This window comes from Ostrea edulis, chromosome 1 (genome assembly GCF_947568905.1).
Source record: "Ostrea edulis chromosome 1, xbOstEdul1.1, whole genome shotgun sequence".
In the NCBI taxonomy this organism is placed as follows: Eukaryota; Metazoa; Mollusca; class Bivalvia; order Ostreida; family Ostreidae; genus Ostrea; species Ostrea edulis.
This window is the reverse complement of record NC_079164.1, coordinates 84,342,010-84,364,840: the sequence shown is the minus strand read 5'-3', so window position 1 is coordinate 84,364,840 and position 22,831 is coordinate 84,342,010. Positions and strand designations below refer to the sequence as shown.

The window sequence follows — 22,831 nt, the reverse complement described above, 5'->3', positions numbered from 1 at the left end:
GACCTGTGCTAGTCACTACAAATGTAAGTAACAAATCTCAAGCAAGCTGCAGAACTGTAGCTCTATGAGAAAATATTGGGACAGATTTCTGATCTGTCCCAATCTTTTCTCAGAGCGCTAGTTCTGCGCTAATCCCATTTAAGCTTCATTTCCCTTATCCAACATTCATCACAAAGAGAGCACTAAAAATTCAAAGATACTTACTTTCCACAGTTTTGCCAACACTATACAGCTTGGTCAAGTTTGGGTAGATATTGGACATATTCTGAAGGAAATTATTCATGCTTTCATTGTCATGGTAGTTGAAGTCTAGACAGAGTATACCACCCCAAAACAGTATACCTATAAATACCGTCTTCATCTTTTTCTGAAAAAGCAAACACTTTATCAGTATGCCTAAAAATACATTTTCATCTTTTTCTGGAAAAGCATAATTTTTTCCTGTCTGAATCAAAATGCAAACAGTATGCCTATAAATACTGTCTTCATCTGTTTTTGAAAAATCAAACAGTACAACTATAAACGCTGCCTATAGTGTCCCCAGCACACCATGGTGTGTGCATGCATAATTTGGTCAAGAAAGAAAGAAATGAGCCATAAAAGTTATACAAAGCAACCATAGATTAAGTAGTTTGTAACTAAATTTACTAAATACTTATTTTGTTGAATGATTAAATTAGTGTATTTAAATTCATATTGGCATTTTTCGAATCTAAGAGTTTGTTCACAAAAAATGCTAAAACCCAGGAGCTTCCGGGAGATTTGCCCCCTAGGGCTTTGACCTGCACCTACTGGGCACCTTAAAGACCCAAAAATAATACCCTATGGTTTCTTCACGGATCACTGGATGTGGGCTGAGCTCATCTATGGTCATTGTTATTTACCTGGAATTTACCTGACCAAAAGATCAGGGTGTTAGGTATACTTTTGATATACACAGGACATGTCTCAGGGGCGTCTGCAGAGTTTCAGTGGTGATAGTGTTTGTATAATGGTTGTATCTCTAACGGTAGCTGACACACAGTCTACACCCACCACCCCTTTTTTTCTTACTTTCGTTCATTGGCTGAATGAATAATTTCTTTTATAAATATTTATAGAGCTATCATAAATCAATAACATAAATTATTTCAGTAAGTTACAAGTTTAAGAAATTAATGTGCAAAGTATTGTTTGATTTCTGATTGTGTAATTTATAAAACATGTATATAGAGGAGAAAAGAATACAATTATATTAAAATTATATTGTTAATAATTGTGAGAAAATAGCAGTTGTGGACAGGTCCATGCTATCAAAACTCTCTTATACTGGGTTTCCTCAAGATCTAAAGAATGCCTGTACTAATTGACTGATATTGCTATCAAAACAGGTCTAATCACAGAATCTGGTCAAGCATAAAATCGACTGGATGGGAAAAATCATGCATCGCTGACCATGCAATACCCAACAAACCATATCTGGACTGAAGCATTCAACTGTAGTGAGACTGCAGCTTAAATGCTATAGTGTATTTACAAGTGTTAAAACATACTTATATCAAAATTGTTGATTGGTGAAAATTATTGAAAATAGAACTGTTGCATTTTCATTGATTGTGAGTATATATAGACAAAAATAGGTCTCATAATCATAAAAAGTTACATCTTAGTTTTAACATGAAGGTCACCTTTATCCAAAATTTATGCAATGGGATTAAAGCACAGTGATAGCAATGATGCACATTATGAATGTGGAACTAATGCCCTCTTTCTGATGTACAAAATGTTGAACTTGTCAAGGCTGTTCAATCTTTTCTACATGATCGAAAAATAATTGATGAAGTCTATGACTATAATTTAATAATGATGCTACCATTACACTCTGTAAGAGACATGGGCCTAACATGCATTATATTTCTCTGTATTCGTTGTAGATTACTCATAATGTTTGTAAATTTTATAAATTGTTGTATTATGGGAGAGGGCTATCTAAGTTTTTGAACTTGTGCCCAATCCTTTTGATGGTTTTGTCAATAAAATATGTTCAATTCAATTCATGTAAACCTTCTGATCAAACCTCTATTTTGATCTCATCTTCATCACACTGGTGATGGCATGAAAAACTGAAATCTGATCCTCATGACAGATCAAATACTTCAATCTCTTGAAGGTCAATCAATTCAAAATGAGGTAATTAACCTATTTTCATGTCTTAATTATCTTCCTCAGGAATTAGAGCATGGTGGGAGGGTTGACCCTTCATTTGAAAATGAGTTATGAATCTTAGATTTGATAGAGAAATTTAACAGCTGCATTATGTGACATACATACATTGAATGAATTTTGATGCAGGTGAGCTAAAAATTGAATACATGTGGATAAATGTATTAATTATTGCCTCCTTCATATGGAGAGTTTAGTACTTTGAAAATTGATTCACATTAAACTGTTTTGGGAACACTATAAGCAAATATAATTTGAATTACACGTAAATTTTGATGGATGCACGTACATTCCGAAAAACATATCCGATTTTAATATCTTTAAATGTAATGTAACTGAATTTTGTTATCATACACGTATACCAATCCATGCACATGTAAATGTAATTTGAATTACATGATTGATTCTGCATCCATCTTGCCGTGTGAATGTGAATGCAGCCAACGCAGTTCAATGAGAAAAAAAATTCACATGAACAAGGCATAAATCTACACTAAATTAATGCATCTAATTACATTTCATGTTTGATTACAATTAAAAAATCTTTCAACATTGAACTTACCTGCTAACCTGTTGAAGGTTTTTAAATGAATAAAGATGTCACTGAAAATTCCAGCCTAGGTAACAGGGGGGTCCACTTCACATTCTTCCCATCAGACATATATATGACATGTTTCTTCTGAGTCTCTGGGTAACAAAGTTATATAGTCCTGATAAGTAATGGTCAAGTACACAAACCCAGGGTTCTAGCACATGTATTCCTGTATAAGTCTGAAACTACTGAAGAATTTTAGCAGGTCTTGAATATCGCAGGCTAGGTTATTCAATCTATCCGATTCAGGATGGATATTTAGCCAAATTCTATCTACAGAAATTTCATTGTCTCATGTCCACTACATGCAAGCATTTGTCTTTTCAAGCAGGGCAATATAACAAAACAAGACATTAATAATTGCAAAAACTTTTGGACACATATAATTAATTGCCAGATTTATAATACATTGTACATTATTCAGGGAGAGTTCATGTAACATTTTTTTTAGTTTCCTGGGACAGTGGGTTTTATTATCCATATAGAACCATTCTCTCTTAATTGACTATAAAGTAACTGGTAACACATTAGCCACAGGACTATATTAGTCTAAATATAGGTATATGGCTGTAATTTGACAATAATAAAAAGAAAAAAAAAATTAGTTACCAACTCGAAAAATTTCTGATCAAACAAGAAGCCAGAAAGTGCAGAAGAAATTTTAGATTGAATGTACATAGAGGCCCCACATAGGACATTCTACTGCAGTATAAAACATATAAATAAAATGGATCGTTACATAACTGACATTTGATCATAGGTTACAAGAGGCCCATGGGCCACATCACTCATCTATGTAGTTGCATGTTTCTGAAAAGGCATGTTAATATGAAAAATCCTCTCATGGTCCCTGTCCTAGTCCCAAGTGTCAGTGTAAACAGCTTGAATGTACACTACACAAAGATACCTGCACATCAATTTAACAAACACTGTTGCAATATCACTGTGACTCTTGAAAAGAAGATTTTTTAAAAAGAATTTCTTCATATATCTCATCTCAAACTTTAAACTCTTATTCTAACTGCTCACAGGGGTCATGCTGTGAATAAGTGAGAATTAACACTACTTAAAGATTCTTTCTTATCAGTCTGCCATTGCACCCTTGTAATTATTGCTGAGAATATATACAATACATATATATATATAATCCAAATAAAAAAAATAAAAAAAAAAAATATATATATATATATATATATATATATATATATATATATAATAATAATAATAATAATAAAAGTCAAGAAACACAAAACTCGAATAACATTTCACTGTTAGCGCTTTCGGCTTTAATGCCTCTTCAGACAGTTATAAAATGAAATAATATTGCTAAGTAACGTCAACATATCACGACGTAAGTAATTGTCCTTTGTGACGTCATAATAAGTTACACTGGTAGCGGTACAATACACACAATATTAGACAAAACTTGGAAATCAATTACAGATTTCAGTTCAATGTAGTTTCAATTTTACACAGTTATTTTCTATTAAGTTTGGGATTAAACAATTTTATAAAGTATTCCTCCTTTGTAACTCTGGAAATTTCGCAGTCATTATACATTTTATAAAATGGAAATATGTTGAAATCTCCATGACCACAGTTGGCAAAATGTTCGGAACATGGTGAATTTCTGATACTTGGATCGCGAATTTGCTGCTTGTGGACGCGCACACGGGCGTTCAGTTTGTTGGTTTGTCCGATATAGTTTTCATTACAGGTAGGGCCTACATACATATATAATCATAATATTATTATAATAATAGAAACTTATATAGTGCTTTATCTTGAATAAACTCTAAAGCACTATACACAAGTACAGCAAAATAACATAATAAAACAGAATTAAGGAAACTTAAATTATCTATAAAGAGTCAGAGTCCAAAATTCAATTACCCAATAAAACCATAAACGTATGGAAGGCTTTAAAAAAACCAAGAAAAAACTCCCCATGGGTCTTATGCTCTGTTCTAAAAGCTTTGAGATTGTCAATTTTTCTCCTCTTCACTGGATGTTCATTCCAAAGAGATGTTGCCACTCTGTCAAATCTACTGTCACCGTACATTTTCGATCGGATTCGGGGCACAATCAATTGGTTTGACAAGTCGGAGCGAAGTGACCTCACAGGTCTGTGTTTGCGGACTATAATTCAGATATATAGCCCAGTACTAAACCATGAAGTGATTTAAAAACATATACCAAAAGTTGTATTGCACTCTATATTTGACAGGAAGCCAGTACTGTAGTTTGAAAAGGTTTGACTGAATATAACTTCACGCTTGCCTGTCCTGGTAATAAGTCATCTAAATGCACATCTTCAATACCTACACAATGACTCTGTAAAATAAAATTAGAAGGTCCTCACTGTGGTAAGACAAACAAATGAAGTAAATTCAAGAGTTCTGTCTGAAAAATATCTCCCCAAAAATTTAAAACTAAGTCAAACATGTAGATATTTCAAACAACATTTGAAGTAAATTAGAAAACAATTGAGAATCTAAATCCTTGCAATATGCACATTATAAAGTTCAAGTTGTTTACAAAGGCCCTCTATAGCTTTAAAACTGTGAAAGGAGTTAAAAGGACAAACCATGTATTTCCTCAAAACTGACTAAATTCAACAACATGTAATTTTTCTCAAAAGTTGAAGAAAATCAAAATCCTTGCCACATCCACATCTTCAATATCCATACAAACACTCTATAAAATAAGATCTTCACTTGAAAACCGTGGGAGGAATTATCCACTCATACAAATACTTACAATTTGTAAAATAAGAATTATGTGAATTATGTGATACAAAAATGAAAACAGAAAACTCCAAACGGGCAGATGTATACACATTGTTGTACCATAATACATCCCTTCTACAGATGTGCATATAAAGAATTATAAAAATCCTTAGATTCAAAATAACACAAGAACCCTGTTTCAGGGTCACTGTGGGTATTGTGGTGTATGGTGGGTAAGTGAATAGTGTCATACCATATAAATTTTTATAATTCTAGCAAGACACAAATTATGGGTATATATATTTAGCTAAAGCTAATTTTAGCGACTTTATGATTCCAAGAAAGATAACTATTACCTCTGATATGGAATAAATTGTTAACGATATTCAATTTTAGCGATCTCAACACTGTTGCTAATAATGCCAAAATTAAATCCTTGCTAAAAGTTCTGCTTATACAGTAATTTAAAATTTCTTGTTTGTCTCAAATATATATATAGTAATAAACAAAAGCTCCACAAGACAGAGCATATCCCCTCACAATGAGTGTCTGCAAGCTTTTTCTATGAAGTCCAACAGTGATCTTGACCTTTGACCTTTTGATTCCTAACTCGAGAGGGTTCTTCCACTCTTGAAAACAAAGCTATATGTGAAGTATCAAATCAATGGAGCAACAAATATGGCCTACAGAGTATACAGAGTTTTTCTATGAAGTCCCATAGTGACCTTGAAATTTCACCTTTTGACCCCAAAATTAATATGGTTCTTTCTCTCTTGAAAACAAAGCTACCACCTGTGAAGTACATAACAAATCAATCAACCAAAAAATGTGGCCTCACTCATGACTTACTGTTATCCATTTGTCAGTTGATGACTCCATAAAATACAGCGAGCTAATAATTCAAGATATTCAAAATGACCATTGTATAATAAAAAGAATAAAATTTAATCAACAAACAAATAGTAGTACAATATCAGAGTGTTTTTCACATGGTAGCAGTAGGAGTTCTGTCAGAATTTATTTGACAGATATGGATCCAAATCTTCTAGAAAAATGGGTATAATCTCTCGGAGAAGGTCTGTATTTAAAACTTTTATACCACACTGTTAAAAGAAGTGGATTTCTTGTGAGTGAGGAAGAAGAAACATTAAATTATGTCAATCAAAAACAAATGAAGTATATAGTGCACAGAATTAATGGAATACATGCAACCTTAAAACCCCTCACTCTAGATTTACCAGTTGTTATCCAGCTGATCAAATTATACAATAATCAATCTCGTATTTTCCAAAGATGTTGCAAAATAAAAAACTTGTAAAAAATATATGGAGGAAACGTACCAAAACAACTTTCCCTTCCTAAACGCCTGAAGAACCTCCTTTTTCAACCACTAAAGTTAAATTGGATAAACTGCATGTTAATTAACTGACAGTTAAAGCCATGTGTTTCTAATGATTTTGAGCTCTTACAACAGGAGGCTAGTTTAGGGACCCATTCAGTTGTTCTTCACACCAATTCTTCTTCATGCCAGTGATATAATGACTTCTTTCATTTTCAAATTATTATTCTGAATATCCAATGATAATTTCTAGGACTTGTGAGAATTCCATAAGGAAATATTAATATTCAGTGCATCCAGTATAGGCAAAATATGGCACTGCATGTAATCATTGTTTGCAAGCCACGTACAGCTGAAATGTACGCTCCTCTTCCTTTTCATCATATTTCAGCCGTGGCTTTCGATTAGGCATTGTAATATTTTTTTTACTGTGATCTGCCATTATCTTACTTTTTAAGTGAGTATGAAAAGCATACAGGAATATAGCCTAGCTATAACCATCACATTTGCCGGTACATAGAATGGATATAAAAACTGAATTTAAACATGTATTACGGAATAAGGCAAGAAACAAATTATGAAAATTAATTACTATATTCATCTTAAGGAGTGTCTTAGAAAAGTGGAGAAAGGAATTGGGTGTTATTTAGTAATTTCCAGTGAAATTTTGACTTTGAGAAATGCTTAAATAAATAAGAAATTCTAAGTACTAAGTTACATATGTACTGATCTACTTTCCTTTATTATAATATAATCCACACAGGTCTAAAATGATTCATTAATTTACATTGTCAAAACAGCCTGAGTAAATACACAAAGATGTAGTTACTATTACTATCGCAAGGTATGTTGTATGTGTTTAAAAGGGGGAGGTTTTTTTTTAATTTTTGAGAGTTGAAAAAAAGTCATTAGAAAAGGGGGAGTTTTTTTTTTAATTTTTGAGAGTTGAAAAAAAGTCATTAGAAAAGGGGGAGTTTTTTTTTTTTTTTTTGAGAGTTGAAAAAAAGTCATTAGAAAAGGGGGAGTTTTTTTTTTTTTTTTTGAGAGTTGAAAAAAAGTCATTAGAAAAGGGGGAGTTTTTTTTATAATTTTTGAGAGTTGAAAAAAAGTCATTAGAAAAGGGGGAGTTTTTTTTATAATTTTTGAGAGTTGAAAAAAAGTCATTAGAAAAGGGGGAGTTTTTTTTTTTAATTTTTGAGAGTTGAAAAAAAAGTCATTAGGGGCACTTATAGGGTTAGGAGCACTCACTAGGATAAATATGGTAAATCTGTATACAGTATAAAATAAGGCGTAGCACTAAGAAAATTGAACTCTTTAAGAAATGAATCTTATAATTCTTTTCTTGATGGCGGTATCATAGGGAAAATTGGACAGAAAACTTCATCAAGAAAAGAATTATAAGATACATTTCCTTTCATTTTATTACGTTTTCAAATATCAAAACAAATTGTTTCTCTCATCAAAAAGCTTTAATTAACGTTTTTGAAATGTTTTTGTTTTCAAATTCATATGACGTCTTTGATGTAGAAATAAAAAAAAAATTTCAGCCAATCAAATTTAAATCACCATAATTTCATCAAGACAATGAATATTAAAATGATTTATACATCTATAGTCCTTATTACATTAATTGCTTTACTGTGTGCATACCTTCTTCGAAATCATAGGATGCAATTAAAACCCATATACCTCATGCATCAGAAATTTTTTTTTCTTGTAAAAATGTCATCTAAATCTCTTAAATGTTTTAAAAAAATTTCAACTTCTATAAATACAAAAAGATATAATGTACTTACCTGCATACTAGAAATGAATATTTGCCAGGCAGTTGGTGAGAAAAGGTCAATGACATTTAAAATGGGGCAAAACCCACGCTATATTATTATTCATCCTTTCCAATCACACTAGTCCAAAGCATTTTTTCAAACATTCTGGCATATATGAAAGCTCAAAATCAAACGAATTTTATGATGATTCAAAATTTTCTTGTGCTCCACAAGATAAGAAATCACTATACACTGCCAATTAGCTGCTTAAATATTTTTCAAAATAATTTGTTTAAGGAAGAGACTAGCAGGTGCTGATGTGTAAATCTGTATTAAAAGATGTTCCATCTCTTCAGAACAGCTTCATTAATGCACAGTGCTAACAGAGTGTCATATATATATATATATAAATCAATACGTAGCATCGGATAAAATCTACTTCGTGCTCAGCACACACACACCCCCAAAGAATAAACAGGATGATAAACAATGCAGTAAATGCTTTCAAACTTCACCTATTATTCTTAGACTGTTATATCAGAATGAAATCTTCTACATAAAATCAATACGACACTACACGAACCTTTTTATATTCAATACATATATAGTACCACAAACAAATTCAATGTGGCACTAAAACATTTACCTATTCAACACACATATATATATAGTACCACAAACAAATTCAATGTGGCACTAAAACATTTACCTATTCAACACATATATATATAGTACCACAAACAAATTCAATGTGGCACTAAAACATTTACCTGTTCAACACATATATATATAGTACCACAAACAAATTCAATGTGGCACTAAAACATTTACCTATTCAACACATATATATATAGTACCACAAACAAATTCAATGTGGCACTAAAACATTTACCTATTCAACACATATATTTAGTACCACAAACAAATTCAATGTGGCACAAAAACATTTACCTATTCAACACATATATATATAGTACCACAAACAAATTCAATGTGGCACTAAAACATTTACCTATTCAACACATATATTTAGTACCACAAACAAATTCAATGTGGCACTAAAACATTTACCTATTCAACACATATATATATATAGTACCACAAACAAATTCAATGTGGCACTAAAACATTTACCTGTTCAACACATATATATATAGTACCACAAACAAATTCAATGTGGCACTAAAACATTTACCTATTCAACACATATATATATAGTACCACAAACAAATTCAATGTGGCACTAAAACTTGTTTACTGATATTTACCTATGTGTAAGATGATGGCGATCATTTTCAGCCATGTGCAGCTGGTGTTATTATTCTTCTAGACTGGCAACATTATGGCATTTTGTCTGAAGGTACGGGGTCATACTGCTTTCTGTGAAGTGTTTTGTAGAAATCATTGCGACACCTGACGAGAAGGTAAAACATATATTAAAGTATGCCTGCAGGGGACAGCTTATTAATATCATACCATTAGTACACCTGTTAATGAACATCAAGTGATTAGGCTAACTAGGTATAAAGATTAATACCTTGTATAAATGTAGGGGCAGTAAAAACAACAAATATAGATTTATAATGCACATATTGATGCTAAGAATCCTGCATTATATCTATATACTGTACAGAATGCAGTGGTTATTCTGTAATTTGTATGTTGGTTATTTCATGTTTTTGCATGAATCATTGGGAAAACCCCACATATCTAATTATTTTTTCTAATTAAGTTATATATATACACCCACCCAGATCTAATTTAATTGAGACAATTCTTCATGAAGGTAAAATAAAATCTTTATTGAATCATAGCATTTAAAGATCCCCACTGCAAAACCATTTCCACAGGATTATGTCTTTCTGCTTCATTCCTTCTGTATTTAAAAATGATATGTATGGTCGTGACATAATTATAGATAAATACAAGTTTTGGATATCAATTGCTAAGTAATATTGTATCATATCATTATGATATGATATGATACAGTAGATCCATAAAATATGTGACTATCATTCTCTATTGCTTATCCCATAGACAATGTTATATTGCTTGGGTTCGAAGTTACTATTGTAATGATAGCCAATTCAAATCCAAGCAATATAATAGCATCCAATATTTTACTTGGTTACTCTATCTTTATTAAGAGCTACTCCATCTTTATTAAGAGTTTTGGGCAATCAAGTGTGCAAGTTATCAAATGAGTGGGTGGACTAGTGAGTGAATGTGTGACTTAGGGAGGGAGCTACCAAAAGAGTGAGAGAGCTTGTGAGTGAATGTCTGAGTTAGGGAGGGAGCTAGTAAAAGAGTGAGCTTGTGTGTGAATGTGTGAGTTAGGGAGGGATCTAGTAAAAGAGTGAGCTTGTGAGTGAATGTGTGAGTTAGGGAGGGAGCTAGTGAAAGAGTGAGCTTGTGAGTGAATGTGTGAGTTAGGGAGGGAGCTAGTAAAAGAGTGAGCTTGTGAGTGAATGTGTGAGTTAGGGAGGGAGCTAGTAAAAGAGTAAGCTTGTGAGTGAATGTGTGAGTTAGGGAGGGAGCTAGTGAAAGAGTGAGCTTGTGAGTGAATGTGTGAGTTAGGGAGGGAGCTAGTAAAAGAGTGAGCTTGTGAGTGAATGTGTGAGTTAGGGAGGGATCTAGTAAAAGAGTGAGCTTGTGAGTGAATGTGTGAGTTAGGGAGGGAGCTAGTAAAAGAGTGAGCTTGTGAGTGAATGTGTGAGTTAGGGAGGGAGCTAGTAAAAGAGTGAGCTTGTGCGTGAATGTGTGAGTTAGGGAGGGATCTAGTAAAAGAGTGAGCTTGTGCGTGAATGTGTGAGTTAGGGAGAGAGCTAGTAAAAGAGTGAGCTTGTGAGTGAATGTGTGAGTTAGGGAGGGAGCTAGTAAAAGAGTGAGCTTGTGAGTGAATGTCTGAGCTAGGGAGGGAGCAAGTAAAAGAGTGGATGAGCTTGTGAGTGAATGTGTGAGTTAGGGAGGAAGCTAAGAAAAGAGTGAAAGAGCTTGTGAGGGAATGTGTAAGCTAGGGAGGGAGCTACCAAAAGAGTGAAAGAGCTTGTAAGTGAATGTGTAAGTTAGGGAGGGAGCTAACAAAAGAGTGGGGGAGGTTGTGAGTGAATGTGTGAGTTAGGGAGGGAGCTAGTAAAATAGTGAGAGAGCTTGTGAGTGAATGTGTAAGTTAGAGAGGGAGCTAGTAAAAGAGTGAAAGAGCTTGTGAGTGAATGTGTGAGTTAGGGAGGGAGCTAGTAAAAGAGTGAGAGAGCTTGTGAGTGAATGTGTAAGTTAGGGAGGGAGCTAACAAAAGAGTGGGAGAGGTTGTGAGGTAATGTGTGAGTTAGGGAGGGAGCAAGTAAAAGAGTGAGAGAGCTTGTAAGTGAATGTGTGAGTTAGAGAGGGAGCTAGTAAAAGAGTGAGAGAACTTGTGAGTGAATGTGTGAGTTAGGGAGGGAGCTAGTAAAAGAGTGAGCTTGTGAGTGAATGTGTGAGTTAGGGAGGGAGCTAGTAAAAGAGTGAGAGAGCTTGTGAGTGAATGTGTGAGTTAGGGAGGGAGCGAGTAAAAGACTGGGAGAGCTTGTGGGTGATGGAGAAAATGAGTGAGAAAACTAGTGAATTAGTGAGCTAGTGAGTGAGAGATTTATACAGTATGTGAGTAATCATTTGAGTGAGAGAACTAATGCATGAATGAACTAATAAGTGAGAGAACTAATGAGTATTAGTGAGCTAGTGAGTGAGTGAGCAAGAGAGATAGTGAGCAAGTGCTTGCAAAAGAAAGTGAGTGAGTAAATGAGAAAGAAAGAGTGTGTCAGTATGTGTGTGAGAAAATGAATAAGATCTGGGAACTGAGCAAAAAATGAGATAGCGAGTGAGCAAGAGAGACAGTGAATAATTTGTTATTCAGATAGTAGGTAAATGAGAGATAGAAGCATTGAGCAAATGTGTGAAAGAGCTATTGAGTGAGTGAGTGAGTGGAGAGCTGATGAATGAATGAGCAAGCAAATGAGAACTTGCGAGAGTGCTAGTAAATGAAATAGCAAGAGAGAGAGAGAGAGAGAGAGAGAGAGAGAGAGAGAGAGAGAGAGAGAGAGAGAGAGAGAGCTGGTGAGTTAGTGAGCAAGTGAGTGCTTCTTTATAGACCCACCCTGGAATCACCAAAACAATACAAATATCTCAAGAACACTATTTGTCATCATGCCTTTTGACATAAAATCTGTAAAGATCTATGCTCCCTAAACCAAACCTACTGACCTCTCATGAAATACTGTATGTGTAGTTAATTTAGCTAAGATTCACATTTAAGTGCCTTCAGCAGTGAAGGAAGTGGTTACACTTATACATAAAATCTCCATTTATCCATTACCAAACACAGAACAAGTGCTAACTCATGATTATGCAAAATAGTGCAATAGATCAAATTCTAAAAAAGTACATATTTCTTTCAGCATATTGACAGTTGCATTCTTTTTTAAAGGGGAAAAACTCTTATAGTCTTGTATACTGAAGTCAATGTTAAAGCCTATAGTATTAATCAGAACTTGTTTCATTTTTTTAAAAACCCAAAAAACACTGTGATCAATAGCTCTGAACAACATCTGTGACTATGTAACAGAGGAACTTTTTGTAACAAGTTTGTTGAATGAAATACCACATACATATTAGACTTTGACAAATGATTGAATCATTAGCTCAGTATATGATTAGGCTAGGAAAATTAATTCCCTTTTCCAAATTTTCTTGTAATTTGGAAATTTTTAAGTTTCTGCATTATTCGGGTAATGCACCTATCAATCAGTAATTTGAATTTCCCCCTCTTGCAAGGTCAGCCAAAGTCAGTGAATGGCCAAGTTTTCATTCTTTACCCTATGTAAGAGATTACAACTGAGAATTATAGCTAATTATTAAGATTTCATAAAAGTTTATGGGTTGCCCTACCCTGGGGCATTCTTGAAGTTGACTGCAATTGATTAAAAAAAAAAAAACTAGGAAGAATTATTTAAGCACACTAAAACTTATGTCTCCCCTTCCATTTTCCAGTTTTCAAAAATATTTTTAGGGATAATCTTTAAAGTGGAAAATTAAGAGTTACGGTACAGAACAGTCACCTATATGTTTATGTGCTTTAACCAAGGAACAGTGTTGTCAACATACCAAGTATCAAAGGCCTATGTCAAAAAACAAAGAAGTTATAGTCTGGACAAAATATGCCCCCAAATTCTATCATTTGACCTTTACATAAAAGGTCAAGGGTCATAAAAAATGGCACATATCATACACTGTCTTATTAATCATCATGATATACCCACATACCAAATATCAAAGGCCTGTGTCAAAAGACAAAAATGTAATGGTCCGGAGAAAAAATGTCCAAAAGATTCTATTAATTATTTTACCTAAATGGTCAAGGTCAAAGGTCATCAAAAATGTATGAAACATGCTGTCTTATCAAGGTATACCACATACCAAATATCAAAGGCCTATGTAAAAAAGACAAAAAAGTTACTTTGCATGAGAAACGGAAGAAGATCGTCAAAGAATTCACACTAAAACACATCTTCGCTACCCAAGGGTGATGCTCCATGGTGTTTCTGATTTTTACTGTGGAGTATCACCTCTGGCTAGCGAAGATGACTAAAACAATATGTCCTCCTTCTGGGAAGGGGAGACATAATAACACAAATGTAGCTACAGATCAGAAAATTACAAAATTCAACGTAGGGAAATCAGATTATTTCACCGCAAGATAGCCATCAGTAGATTAAAGGTTGCATGTGTGTATGTAGGGGTTGGGGTGGGTGGGTGGGTTAAACTTGCTGGCTTGGGTTAAGGTGCACATAAATTAATTCCATAAAGTTAGAAACCAGGGGTATACATGTACCATCTTCTCTAATTGTTCCTGAACACCGATTATTGCGGTCTTCCACCTAACCCGTAGTACACCCCCACCAACAGGGGTGTGTAATGTAACACCGATTGTCACGGTCTTCCACCTAACCTGTAGTACATTCCCACCAACAGGGGTGTGTAATGTAACACCGATTGTCACGGTCTTCCACCTAACCCGTAGTACACCCCACCAACAGGGGTGTGTAATGTAACACCAATTGTCACGGTCTTCCACCTAACCCGTAGTACACCCCACCAACAGGGGTGTGTAATGTAACACCGATTGTCACGATCTTCCACCTAACCCGTAGTACACCCCCACCAACAGGGGTGTGTAATGTAACACCGATTGTCACGATCTTCCACCTAACCCGTAGTACACCCCACCAACAGGGGTGTGTAATGTAACACCGATTGTCACTGTCTTCCACCTAACCCGTAGTACACCCCCACCAACAGGGGTGTGTAATGTAACACCGATTGTCACGGTCTTCCACCTAACCCGTAGTACACCCCCACCAACAGGGGTGTGTAATGTAACACCGATTGTCACGGTCTTCCACCTAACCCGTAGTACACCCCCACCAACAGGGGTGTGTAATGTAACACCGATTGTCACGGTCTTCCACCTAACCTACATGTACATCCCCATTGATCATGGAACCAATTAGGCTTATGCAGGCCTTGGACTGTAAGATGATTAAATGGATCAAAGAGTTTCCAGGGGCCTTGCCCCCTAGCCTCCCAATAACCAGGGCTTAATTTAGCCTGTGCATAGTAGTAATGATCATGTCACTTTTCCACCTAACCTACCCTCCAGGATGAAACTAAACGAACATCCAAGGCGATTCACCCCCTGGACTCTTATGACAAAATTCTCTAGAAACATATATTGTATCAAAATGGAGAATATGACTTGAAAATTGTCCCAATATTGCTTTGCCTCCCTCAGGGGCAGTATCCATATAAAAACTGTTTGAACAACAATCTTACTAAATTTCCCAAGTACGTTTGCCTAAAAATTTGTATTCCTGGATTCAATTCTTTTATTTCTTTGAGCCAACTGACTCATCAGTGTAACAATTTTAATCTTAAAAGTACAATAATAACTACCCCATAGTACTAATTGTAATGGGGACCGTTACAGATGTTCCTCCAAACATTCCCCCATTTAGTAAGTGGTGTCATTTGTTTCAGTACAAGTGGTTTTGACCATATCAGTCTGTAAAGTGTATGAATATATAACAAGTTTATAATGTTCAGTCCATTTCATGCCAGAAATAATTGAGATTATTTGACTTTATATTAAATAGTCTGTATTAATTTTGAGACACCCCATTTGTTAGGTCTACATGACTTGACCTGTGCATCCTATGTCATTTACATCACAGTTAGTGCTTCCTAGGGAAGACCCCAATCTTTACGCAGATTCAACCTATGCGCCCACCCACCCCATATGATGCTATTTTACATGTATTTTCTGATTTTTCTTGGTGTCTGTTCCTTGGTTCCTTCAATAAGTTTGTAAACAGATCATGGCATACTACTGATTCCCTAGGTGCAGTAAATGATGAAGCCTGGAACAGATGGAATGTGACTGAGTTGCCATTCTGGATATAGTGGTAGTAATACAAACTTTAATTGTTAATGGGGCATTTTCTTTTCCGTAAACTGTAAAATACTACTGTGCCTAATAGTTTAGACTGTCGCATGTTTTAAGGGGGCTGGGGACTGGGGAGTCGGTAATGGTATGTGATGACCGTGTTTCTGCTCCGAAACCTGGGTTCCCCCCCCCCCCCCCTGTTTCTAAAGTAAGCAAGGGGCAGTTTACAGGACTAAAAGTCTTAGCAAGTTAAAACAAAGTTAATCTGCTATAATGAGGTCACCATCGGGGACGATTGTGGCCACATCCAAATCACTTCAATGAGGTGATGTTACAGGTTGGTGCAATGATTCCAAACCAGGTAGCATTGCAGGAGACAGGGTGAGAAGGGCGGGTTTCCTTACCTCCTTAGAGCGCTGGCGCCTGTTCGGGTATGGGCACTGGATGTTTTACCCCCATGTGCCCCTTACAAGTTAGAAGTTAGAGGTTAAACTAGCGCACCAGTCGACTCCCAAGTTACCCACAAAAATCATCATGCAGCCAATATCTTTCCATTTATGTATTCCCATGGGGATCCAGGTTAGAATAGGTCCTCAGTACCCCTTGCTTGTCATAAGAGGCGACTAAATGGGGCGGTCCTTCGGAGGAGACCGCAAAAACCGAGGTCCCGTGTCACAGCAGGTGTGGCACGATAAAGATCCCTCCCTGCTCAATGGCCATAAGCGCTGAGCATAGGCCTAAATTTTGCAGCCCTTCACCGGCAATGGTGATGTCTCCATATGAGTGAAATGTTCTTGAGAGGGACGTTAAACAATATACAATCCACATCTATGTATATCCTGAATGTACCATATACAGGTGTATATTATAATAAATTGGTAAATGTATCCTCCTGTCCTATTATGCAATTAGTTTACAGGACAATATGCATTTGTAGCGGACAGTATAAGGAGGAACTTACACTGCCTCGCTAGAGAGCTAGCTTTTCTAGTGATATGGTAGAGTCTCTCTCTTGATCACGCAAGTTAAGCAACGGCGAGGGTGATCAGCATTTGGCTGGGTAACCGCTACAAGTTACACATTCAAATATCCATGTCCATTTGGATATTCAATTATCAAAGCAGATTCAATAATTAATCAGTTACACACATTCTAATCAAAATTTATCAGACATGCATACACATTCTGGTGAGTAACTTGACCATTTCAATACATTACAAGTTTAGATATATGACTATAAGATAAATTTCAATGAAAAACATGGAATTAACGACTCCAAATTACGAAGACCAAAAACAATGCACATACATACACGCATATGCGCGTAAGTGTCAGCACAACTAACAATCTGACATTGTAGGTTTTAGTAGTGTGTATCTATGACCTGAATATCATTCCATATACTTCATTCATGAGAGAGATGTATGTAATTGAAAACCAGCCAATCAAATTCGAGCTCTCAAGCGTGTTCTTCCTGGGATTTAATTTGACAACACCAATAAGTAGAGAGTCCCAAAATATATCTGCAGCGTAAATTTCAAAACTATTCACACAAATCTAAATACATGTTATAAACCAATATTTAAATTTAGACAAAAAATTACAATGCATGAAAGAGTGATACAAACTGGAATTTGAACTTCTGGAATCGACATTTAGCATTAATTATCACATATTTAATTATCCCATATTTAATTATCATATACTCCATTGTTGTTCATCAACCCACGTACCCGACATTTAGCATTAATTATCATATACTCCATTGTTGTTCATCACCCCACGTACCCGACATTTAGCATTAATTATCACATACTCCATTGCACAGGGGCTAAGCCCGTTTTGGGCCCGAACTCTGTATCTATATTTATGGTATCACAGAGTTCGGGCCCAAAACGGGCTTAGCCCGTGCTCCATTGTAGTTATATAATCACCTTTAGTAAATAACAAACTCGACAGCCATTTCTTAAACAAATGTGTGCTGTTTGAGGTACTGTGTGTATAGACAACAAACAATATTTATTTTTCTCCAAGTCTTTGTAACCTTGTTTTTAAAAAAAGTCCTATCACCTATTCTCTGTCAATTGTTTTATTTCCACCTTTTGTGCATTGCCAAAGCATATTCTCCAAATAAGTGATAAAATTTAATAATTTCTCTATTTCTAGTTTTGACTTACACACATAATCTATGATATAGAAGGGTTACAATATGTATCATTAAAATTTCTGCTTAATTAAGCTGAGAGGGTGGAATTTTGACATTTTCCCTATATAAAGAATGTTCACTTTCATTTTATGTAATATAGTAGACTTTACATTAACTGCCGAAACACCATTTTATTCTGAATTCATGCACAGCAGTCACATGATTTCAAAGTTTGCCAAGCTCTTGATACTTCTGGTGCAGACAATACATGAACAAGAAGTGATCTGGAGAGAGTACGTGGAGATGAAAGAAACGACAACAAAAGGTCACATAGAGAATTGAGCAGAAACAGCCACAAGTACAGGAGACCGCAGGACTTTACACAACACCACAAAACAATTATGTGGAAAGTTTTTTGCTGGAAGCTCAAAGATCAGAGATGAGAATGGCAACACCTTGCAAAAGGAAGATGAAGTTGGGAGATGGAAGGAACACTTCTGCTCTGTGCTCAACAGAGAAGACCTTGAAAACACAAGAGAAATTGTGATGAAACAACCTTCAAAATTACCGTATATACTCGCCTATAAGTCGGTTAGGCGGTTGTATAGTTTTTAGGTTATTTTGGAGGGAATTGCCATTGACCCATTTATAAGTCGGTCGAACTTTTAAAAAAAAAATTGGTTGATAATTTCAAATCAATGCTCTAATATTTTTACCTGTGTTTCAAATAATAGTTTGAGAAATGTTCCAATATTTGATATTTTTTCTCGACAAATCAATTCCATATCAATACTCTTATTTATTTATCCGTGTTTCAATAATGTTTTGGGATATGACATCAATATTTCATTTTTTATTCTCAACAAATTGCAGTTACTATTTTGTTTATTCCGTCCATGTTTTTGTTGTTTAAAAAAATACTAGGCTATACATTACACCGTCCAGAAAAATACTAATCTTCATAGGACACCCCTATAAGTCGAACATAGAGTTTTGGACCAAAATTTAACTCCAAAAAAATCCGACTTATAGGCGAGTATATACGGTAGATATAGATTGTTAAGAATAAAAAGAGGGGGAGATCAGATGATCTATCAGAAAACAAAAGAACAACAAAGCAACAGGGCCAGATAACATCAAGGCTGAAATAATTATTATAAAAGAAAGTCAAGACATTTTAAAAAGTGTTATTTTTTACACACTCTCCTAACAAGATCTGGGGAAAAGTGAGAGTGCCTGAACAATGGAAAGAAGGTATTACTGTGAAAAGTCCAAAGAAATGGGGACCTAACACCACGCAACAACTGGAGAGGTATCACGTACACTACTATCTTTACCAGGAAAGATTCTCTGCAGGATTATACTTGATAGAATGAAAGAGGAAGTAGATAACAACAGAGTGGGGTTAGGAAGGAAAGATAATGTATTGATAATATATTCTGCTTATGTGACATCATTGAAAAGAAACAGGAATGGAGATCATCCTTGTATATAAACTTGGTTGACTTTGAGAAGGTGTCTGATAGAATCCATGGTATCATGCTATGGAAAATAATGAAAAGATATGGAGTGTCATCAAATATTATCCAAATCATAAAGAACTGTATGAAGGGTTCAGATAAAATAATGGAAAGATATGGAGTGCCGTCAAATATTATCCAAATCATAAAGAACTGTATGAAGGGTTCAGATGTTCAGTAAGGCATGAAAGATCAACTTCAGTCTAGTTTCTTGTAACAACAGGTGTACATCAGGGATGCACTTTATCACCATTCCTGTTCCTAATGGGTATTGACTGGTTGATGAGGAAGGTGATGCAATAACAATGAGAAATACACAAGACATTTATTACTACATTGGAAGACATCACCTTTGCAGATGATATTAGTTTAGTCAGCCATTCACAACAGCAAAGACAGACATGAAGTTGAAAGAAGGGCGAGACAAGCCGGGCCTTAAAACTAACCAAACCAAATTAAAGATCATGAAAACAGAAATAAAATAGAAATCACAAGAAAAAGATCAACAAATTCTGCTACCTGGGAAGTGTTGTCAACAAGAATGGAGATATTATAAATGAAGAAATAATCAACACAATTGGAAAAACAGCATCAGCATTTAAAAAGGTAAAAAAAAAAAAAGAAATCAAGGAAAACAGAGATGAAGCTGTATAAAAGTAATGTAAGAACAGCGTTTTTATTTGCTGCTGAGACTTGGGGAACAAACAAGAAGATAGAAAGCAGACTTCGTGGGTTTGAGGGCAGATGTATAAGGCGAATAATTTGGGAATTAGATGGAAGATCAGGTATGCAACAAGGAAGTGCATGGCAGAAGAAACTGGAAGATTTTATAGACATTAATGTTAAATCAAAAAGAGACACTGAAAATATATATGTCCTGTGAAAAGACTAGATATAGAGAGTATAACGAGAAGAGCTATCAAATAGACACCACCTTGAAAGAGAAAGCCTGGAAGATCAAAGTGCACATGGAGGAAAATTGAAATGGAAATGAATGAAGAAAACCAGTGGTTATAACTGAAACAACGTCAACAGAGTTGCAAATGACAGAAGCCAATGGAGAGACCTTAATTGTTGTCACCTTATGTTCAGAAATGCATGAAGAAGATTATAGCAAGTAATACATGCATAATGTTAAATTTTATTCACTCTAAACCCCAATCTAATTAAAATCAGATCCTAAGATACGCTCACAATCACATGACCCGTAGTTGGGTTATGTCAGATCTTCTTACGCAGAGTATACGGCATGGATCTAAGAAATCTGATTTTAATTAGATTGCTCTAACCCCAGGGTTAATAATAACCTTGCATCTGCATTTTGATATGATTTTTAGTGTGGCCCTGCTAATCTTGAAAAGAATTTGTTTAAATTAATTTCCTGTATATTCCCCATATAAAACTTCAATCTCCTATTGTAACTTACCCTACTCCCATGGGTCATGGATAAACTTGAATTTGAATTACCTGAAGATGATCTCCTATTGTGACCCTCCCTGACAGTCCCAGGGCCCCTGAATTTTGAACTACATGAAGATGCTTGCATATTGATATGACTTTTAATCATGGCCTTCTGTATTTCATTGAAAGATGTTAATATCATTATAGATTCACTTGTAAAACTCTGATCTCCTATAAATGTGGCCCCATCCTACTCCCGAGACGAACTTGAATCTGCACTACATGGGGATGCTTGCATATCAATATGACTAATCATGGCCCTGTTGTTCTTGAAACGATTTTTTCCAATATATTCCCATGTAAAACTTTCACTTGTATTGTGGTCCCACCCTATCCCTGGGAGCCATGTTTTTTAATACTTGAATCTAAAATATGTCAGCAAGCTTGCATGTAAATTTCAACTTTTCTGGCCGAGTGGTTCTTGAGAAGAAGACTTTTATATGAACCCACCCTATTTTTGCTTTTTATTGATTATCTCCCCTTTGAAGGGAGTGTCAGGTCCTTCATTTGAACAAATCTAACTCCCCTTTACCAATTAATGGATGTGATTTATGCCAAGTTTCATTAAAATTTGACCCTGTGGTTCTGGATAAGATGAAAATGTGAAAAATTTACAGATAATGCCGCCAACAGACAATGGACAAATGTTCAGAAAAGCTCACTTGAGCTTTTGGCTTAGATGAGCTAAAAATATGCAACGTGAATAGGTTACAGTAATTTGTTTTGAGAAAATATACATATTAACCGTTTCACAAATGAAAATTTTGGTAACAATTACAAACTGCAAGTAAATTTTCATTAATGGATCGAAATCCTGACAAATTGTATAGTAAATAAAATACCTTATAAGATTGTGATAAAGTGCTTTAAATTATGAAGAATATATAGTAACAATGTATATATGTTATGATTCATAGTAATTGCTGATATTGGTTTTGGTTGCCCGTTTTTTTTCCGTTTCCCTCAACATCTTCTGGAACACGGTGAAGACTGCGTGATACAAAACAAGTAAAATTTATTTTACAAATGTAAATTACAGAGCATATTCAATGAATCCCTTTCTTTGTCATGTGCAAGTTCTATTAACTGTTTGAGTTCTGAAATTTGAACTGTGTTAGAATAAGTACTTATTAAGTTATCACACAAAAAAATGCTCAATATCACAACACGTACTCACTCATTCACTACTGTTCTTAAATTTTTTTTAACCACTTCACATCTGAATTTTTAATTTACTGAAAATAGGTGTCAAATCCATGGAATATGTTCTTAAAAATAAACATATAGGGAGGGGGTATCAGAGAGGGTCAGGAACATCCTCGTCTGCAAATAAGATGCCATATTCAAAGATGCTGAGTAAGGACATCATCATGCATAGTCAGCAGGCTACTTGACCTCAGCAGGCCAGAATATATTTTCCCAAGAACGTAGTACACAAAATATATATATTTGTATTTCCTTACTTCTTCAACCTGTTAGCTGTGTCCTTCCAAAGGAAGGACGATAAGGTTTGTGCACCCAGGTACCTTCTTTGTCTCCTTTTTTCCTTCTTTTGTGATTAAAACTTCCGATTTGGAAAGGTTAAGAAGGCGTGGTCTGGTG

The 22,831-nt window shown here is 35.0% G+C and overlaps 1 protein-coding gene across 3 annotated transcripts in view; it reads right to left on the bottom strand.

Moving 5' to 3' along the window:
* Positions 1–22,814, bottom strand: part of LOC125677944 (carboxypeptidase D-like) — a 38,491-nt gene extending 15,677 nt beyond the window's left edge. Inside the window, exons 1-4 of one of the 3 annotated variants that reach the window (XM_048916055.2) lie at positions 22,693–22,814; positions 9,897–10,041; positions 2,765–2,889; positions 205–367 (exon numbers count right to left, since the gene is read on the bottom strand). In XM_048916055.2, the coding sequence (XP_048772012.1) occupies positions 205–361 (157 nt within the window). In that variant the 5' untranslated portion in view covers positions 362–367; positions 2,765–2,889; positions 9,897–10,041; positions 22,693–22,814. Of the gene's footprint in view, positions 1–204; positions 368–2,764; positions 2,890–5,381; positions 5,484–9,896; positions 10,042–22,692 lie in introns of those variants that run through there. The other 2 variants (XM_056163662.1, XM_048916063.2) reach the window with 2 other exon arrangements.
* Positions 22,815–22,831: the final 17 nt, after the last annotated feature.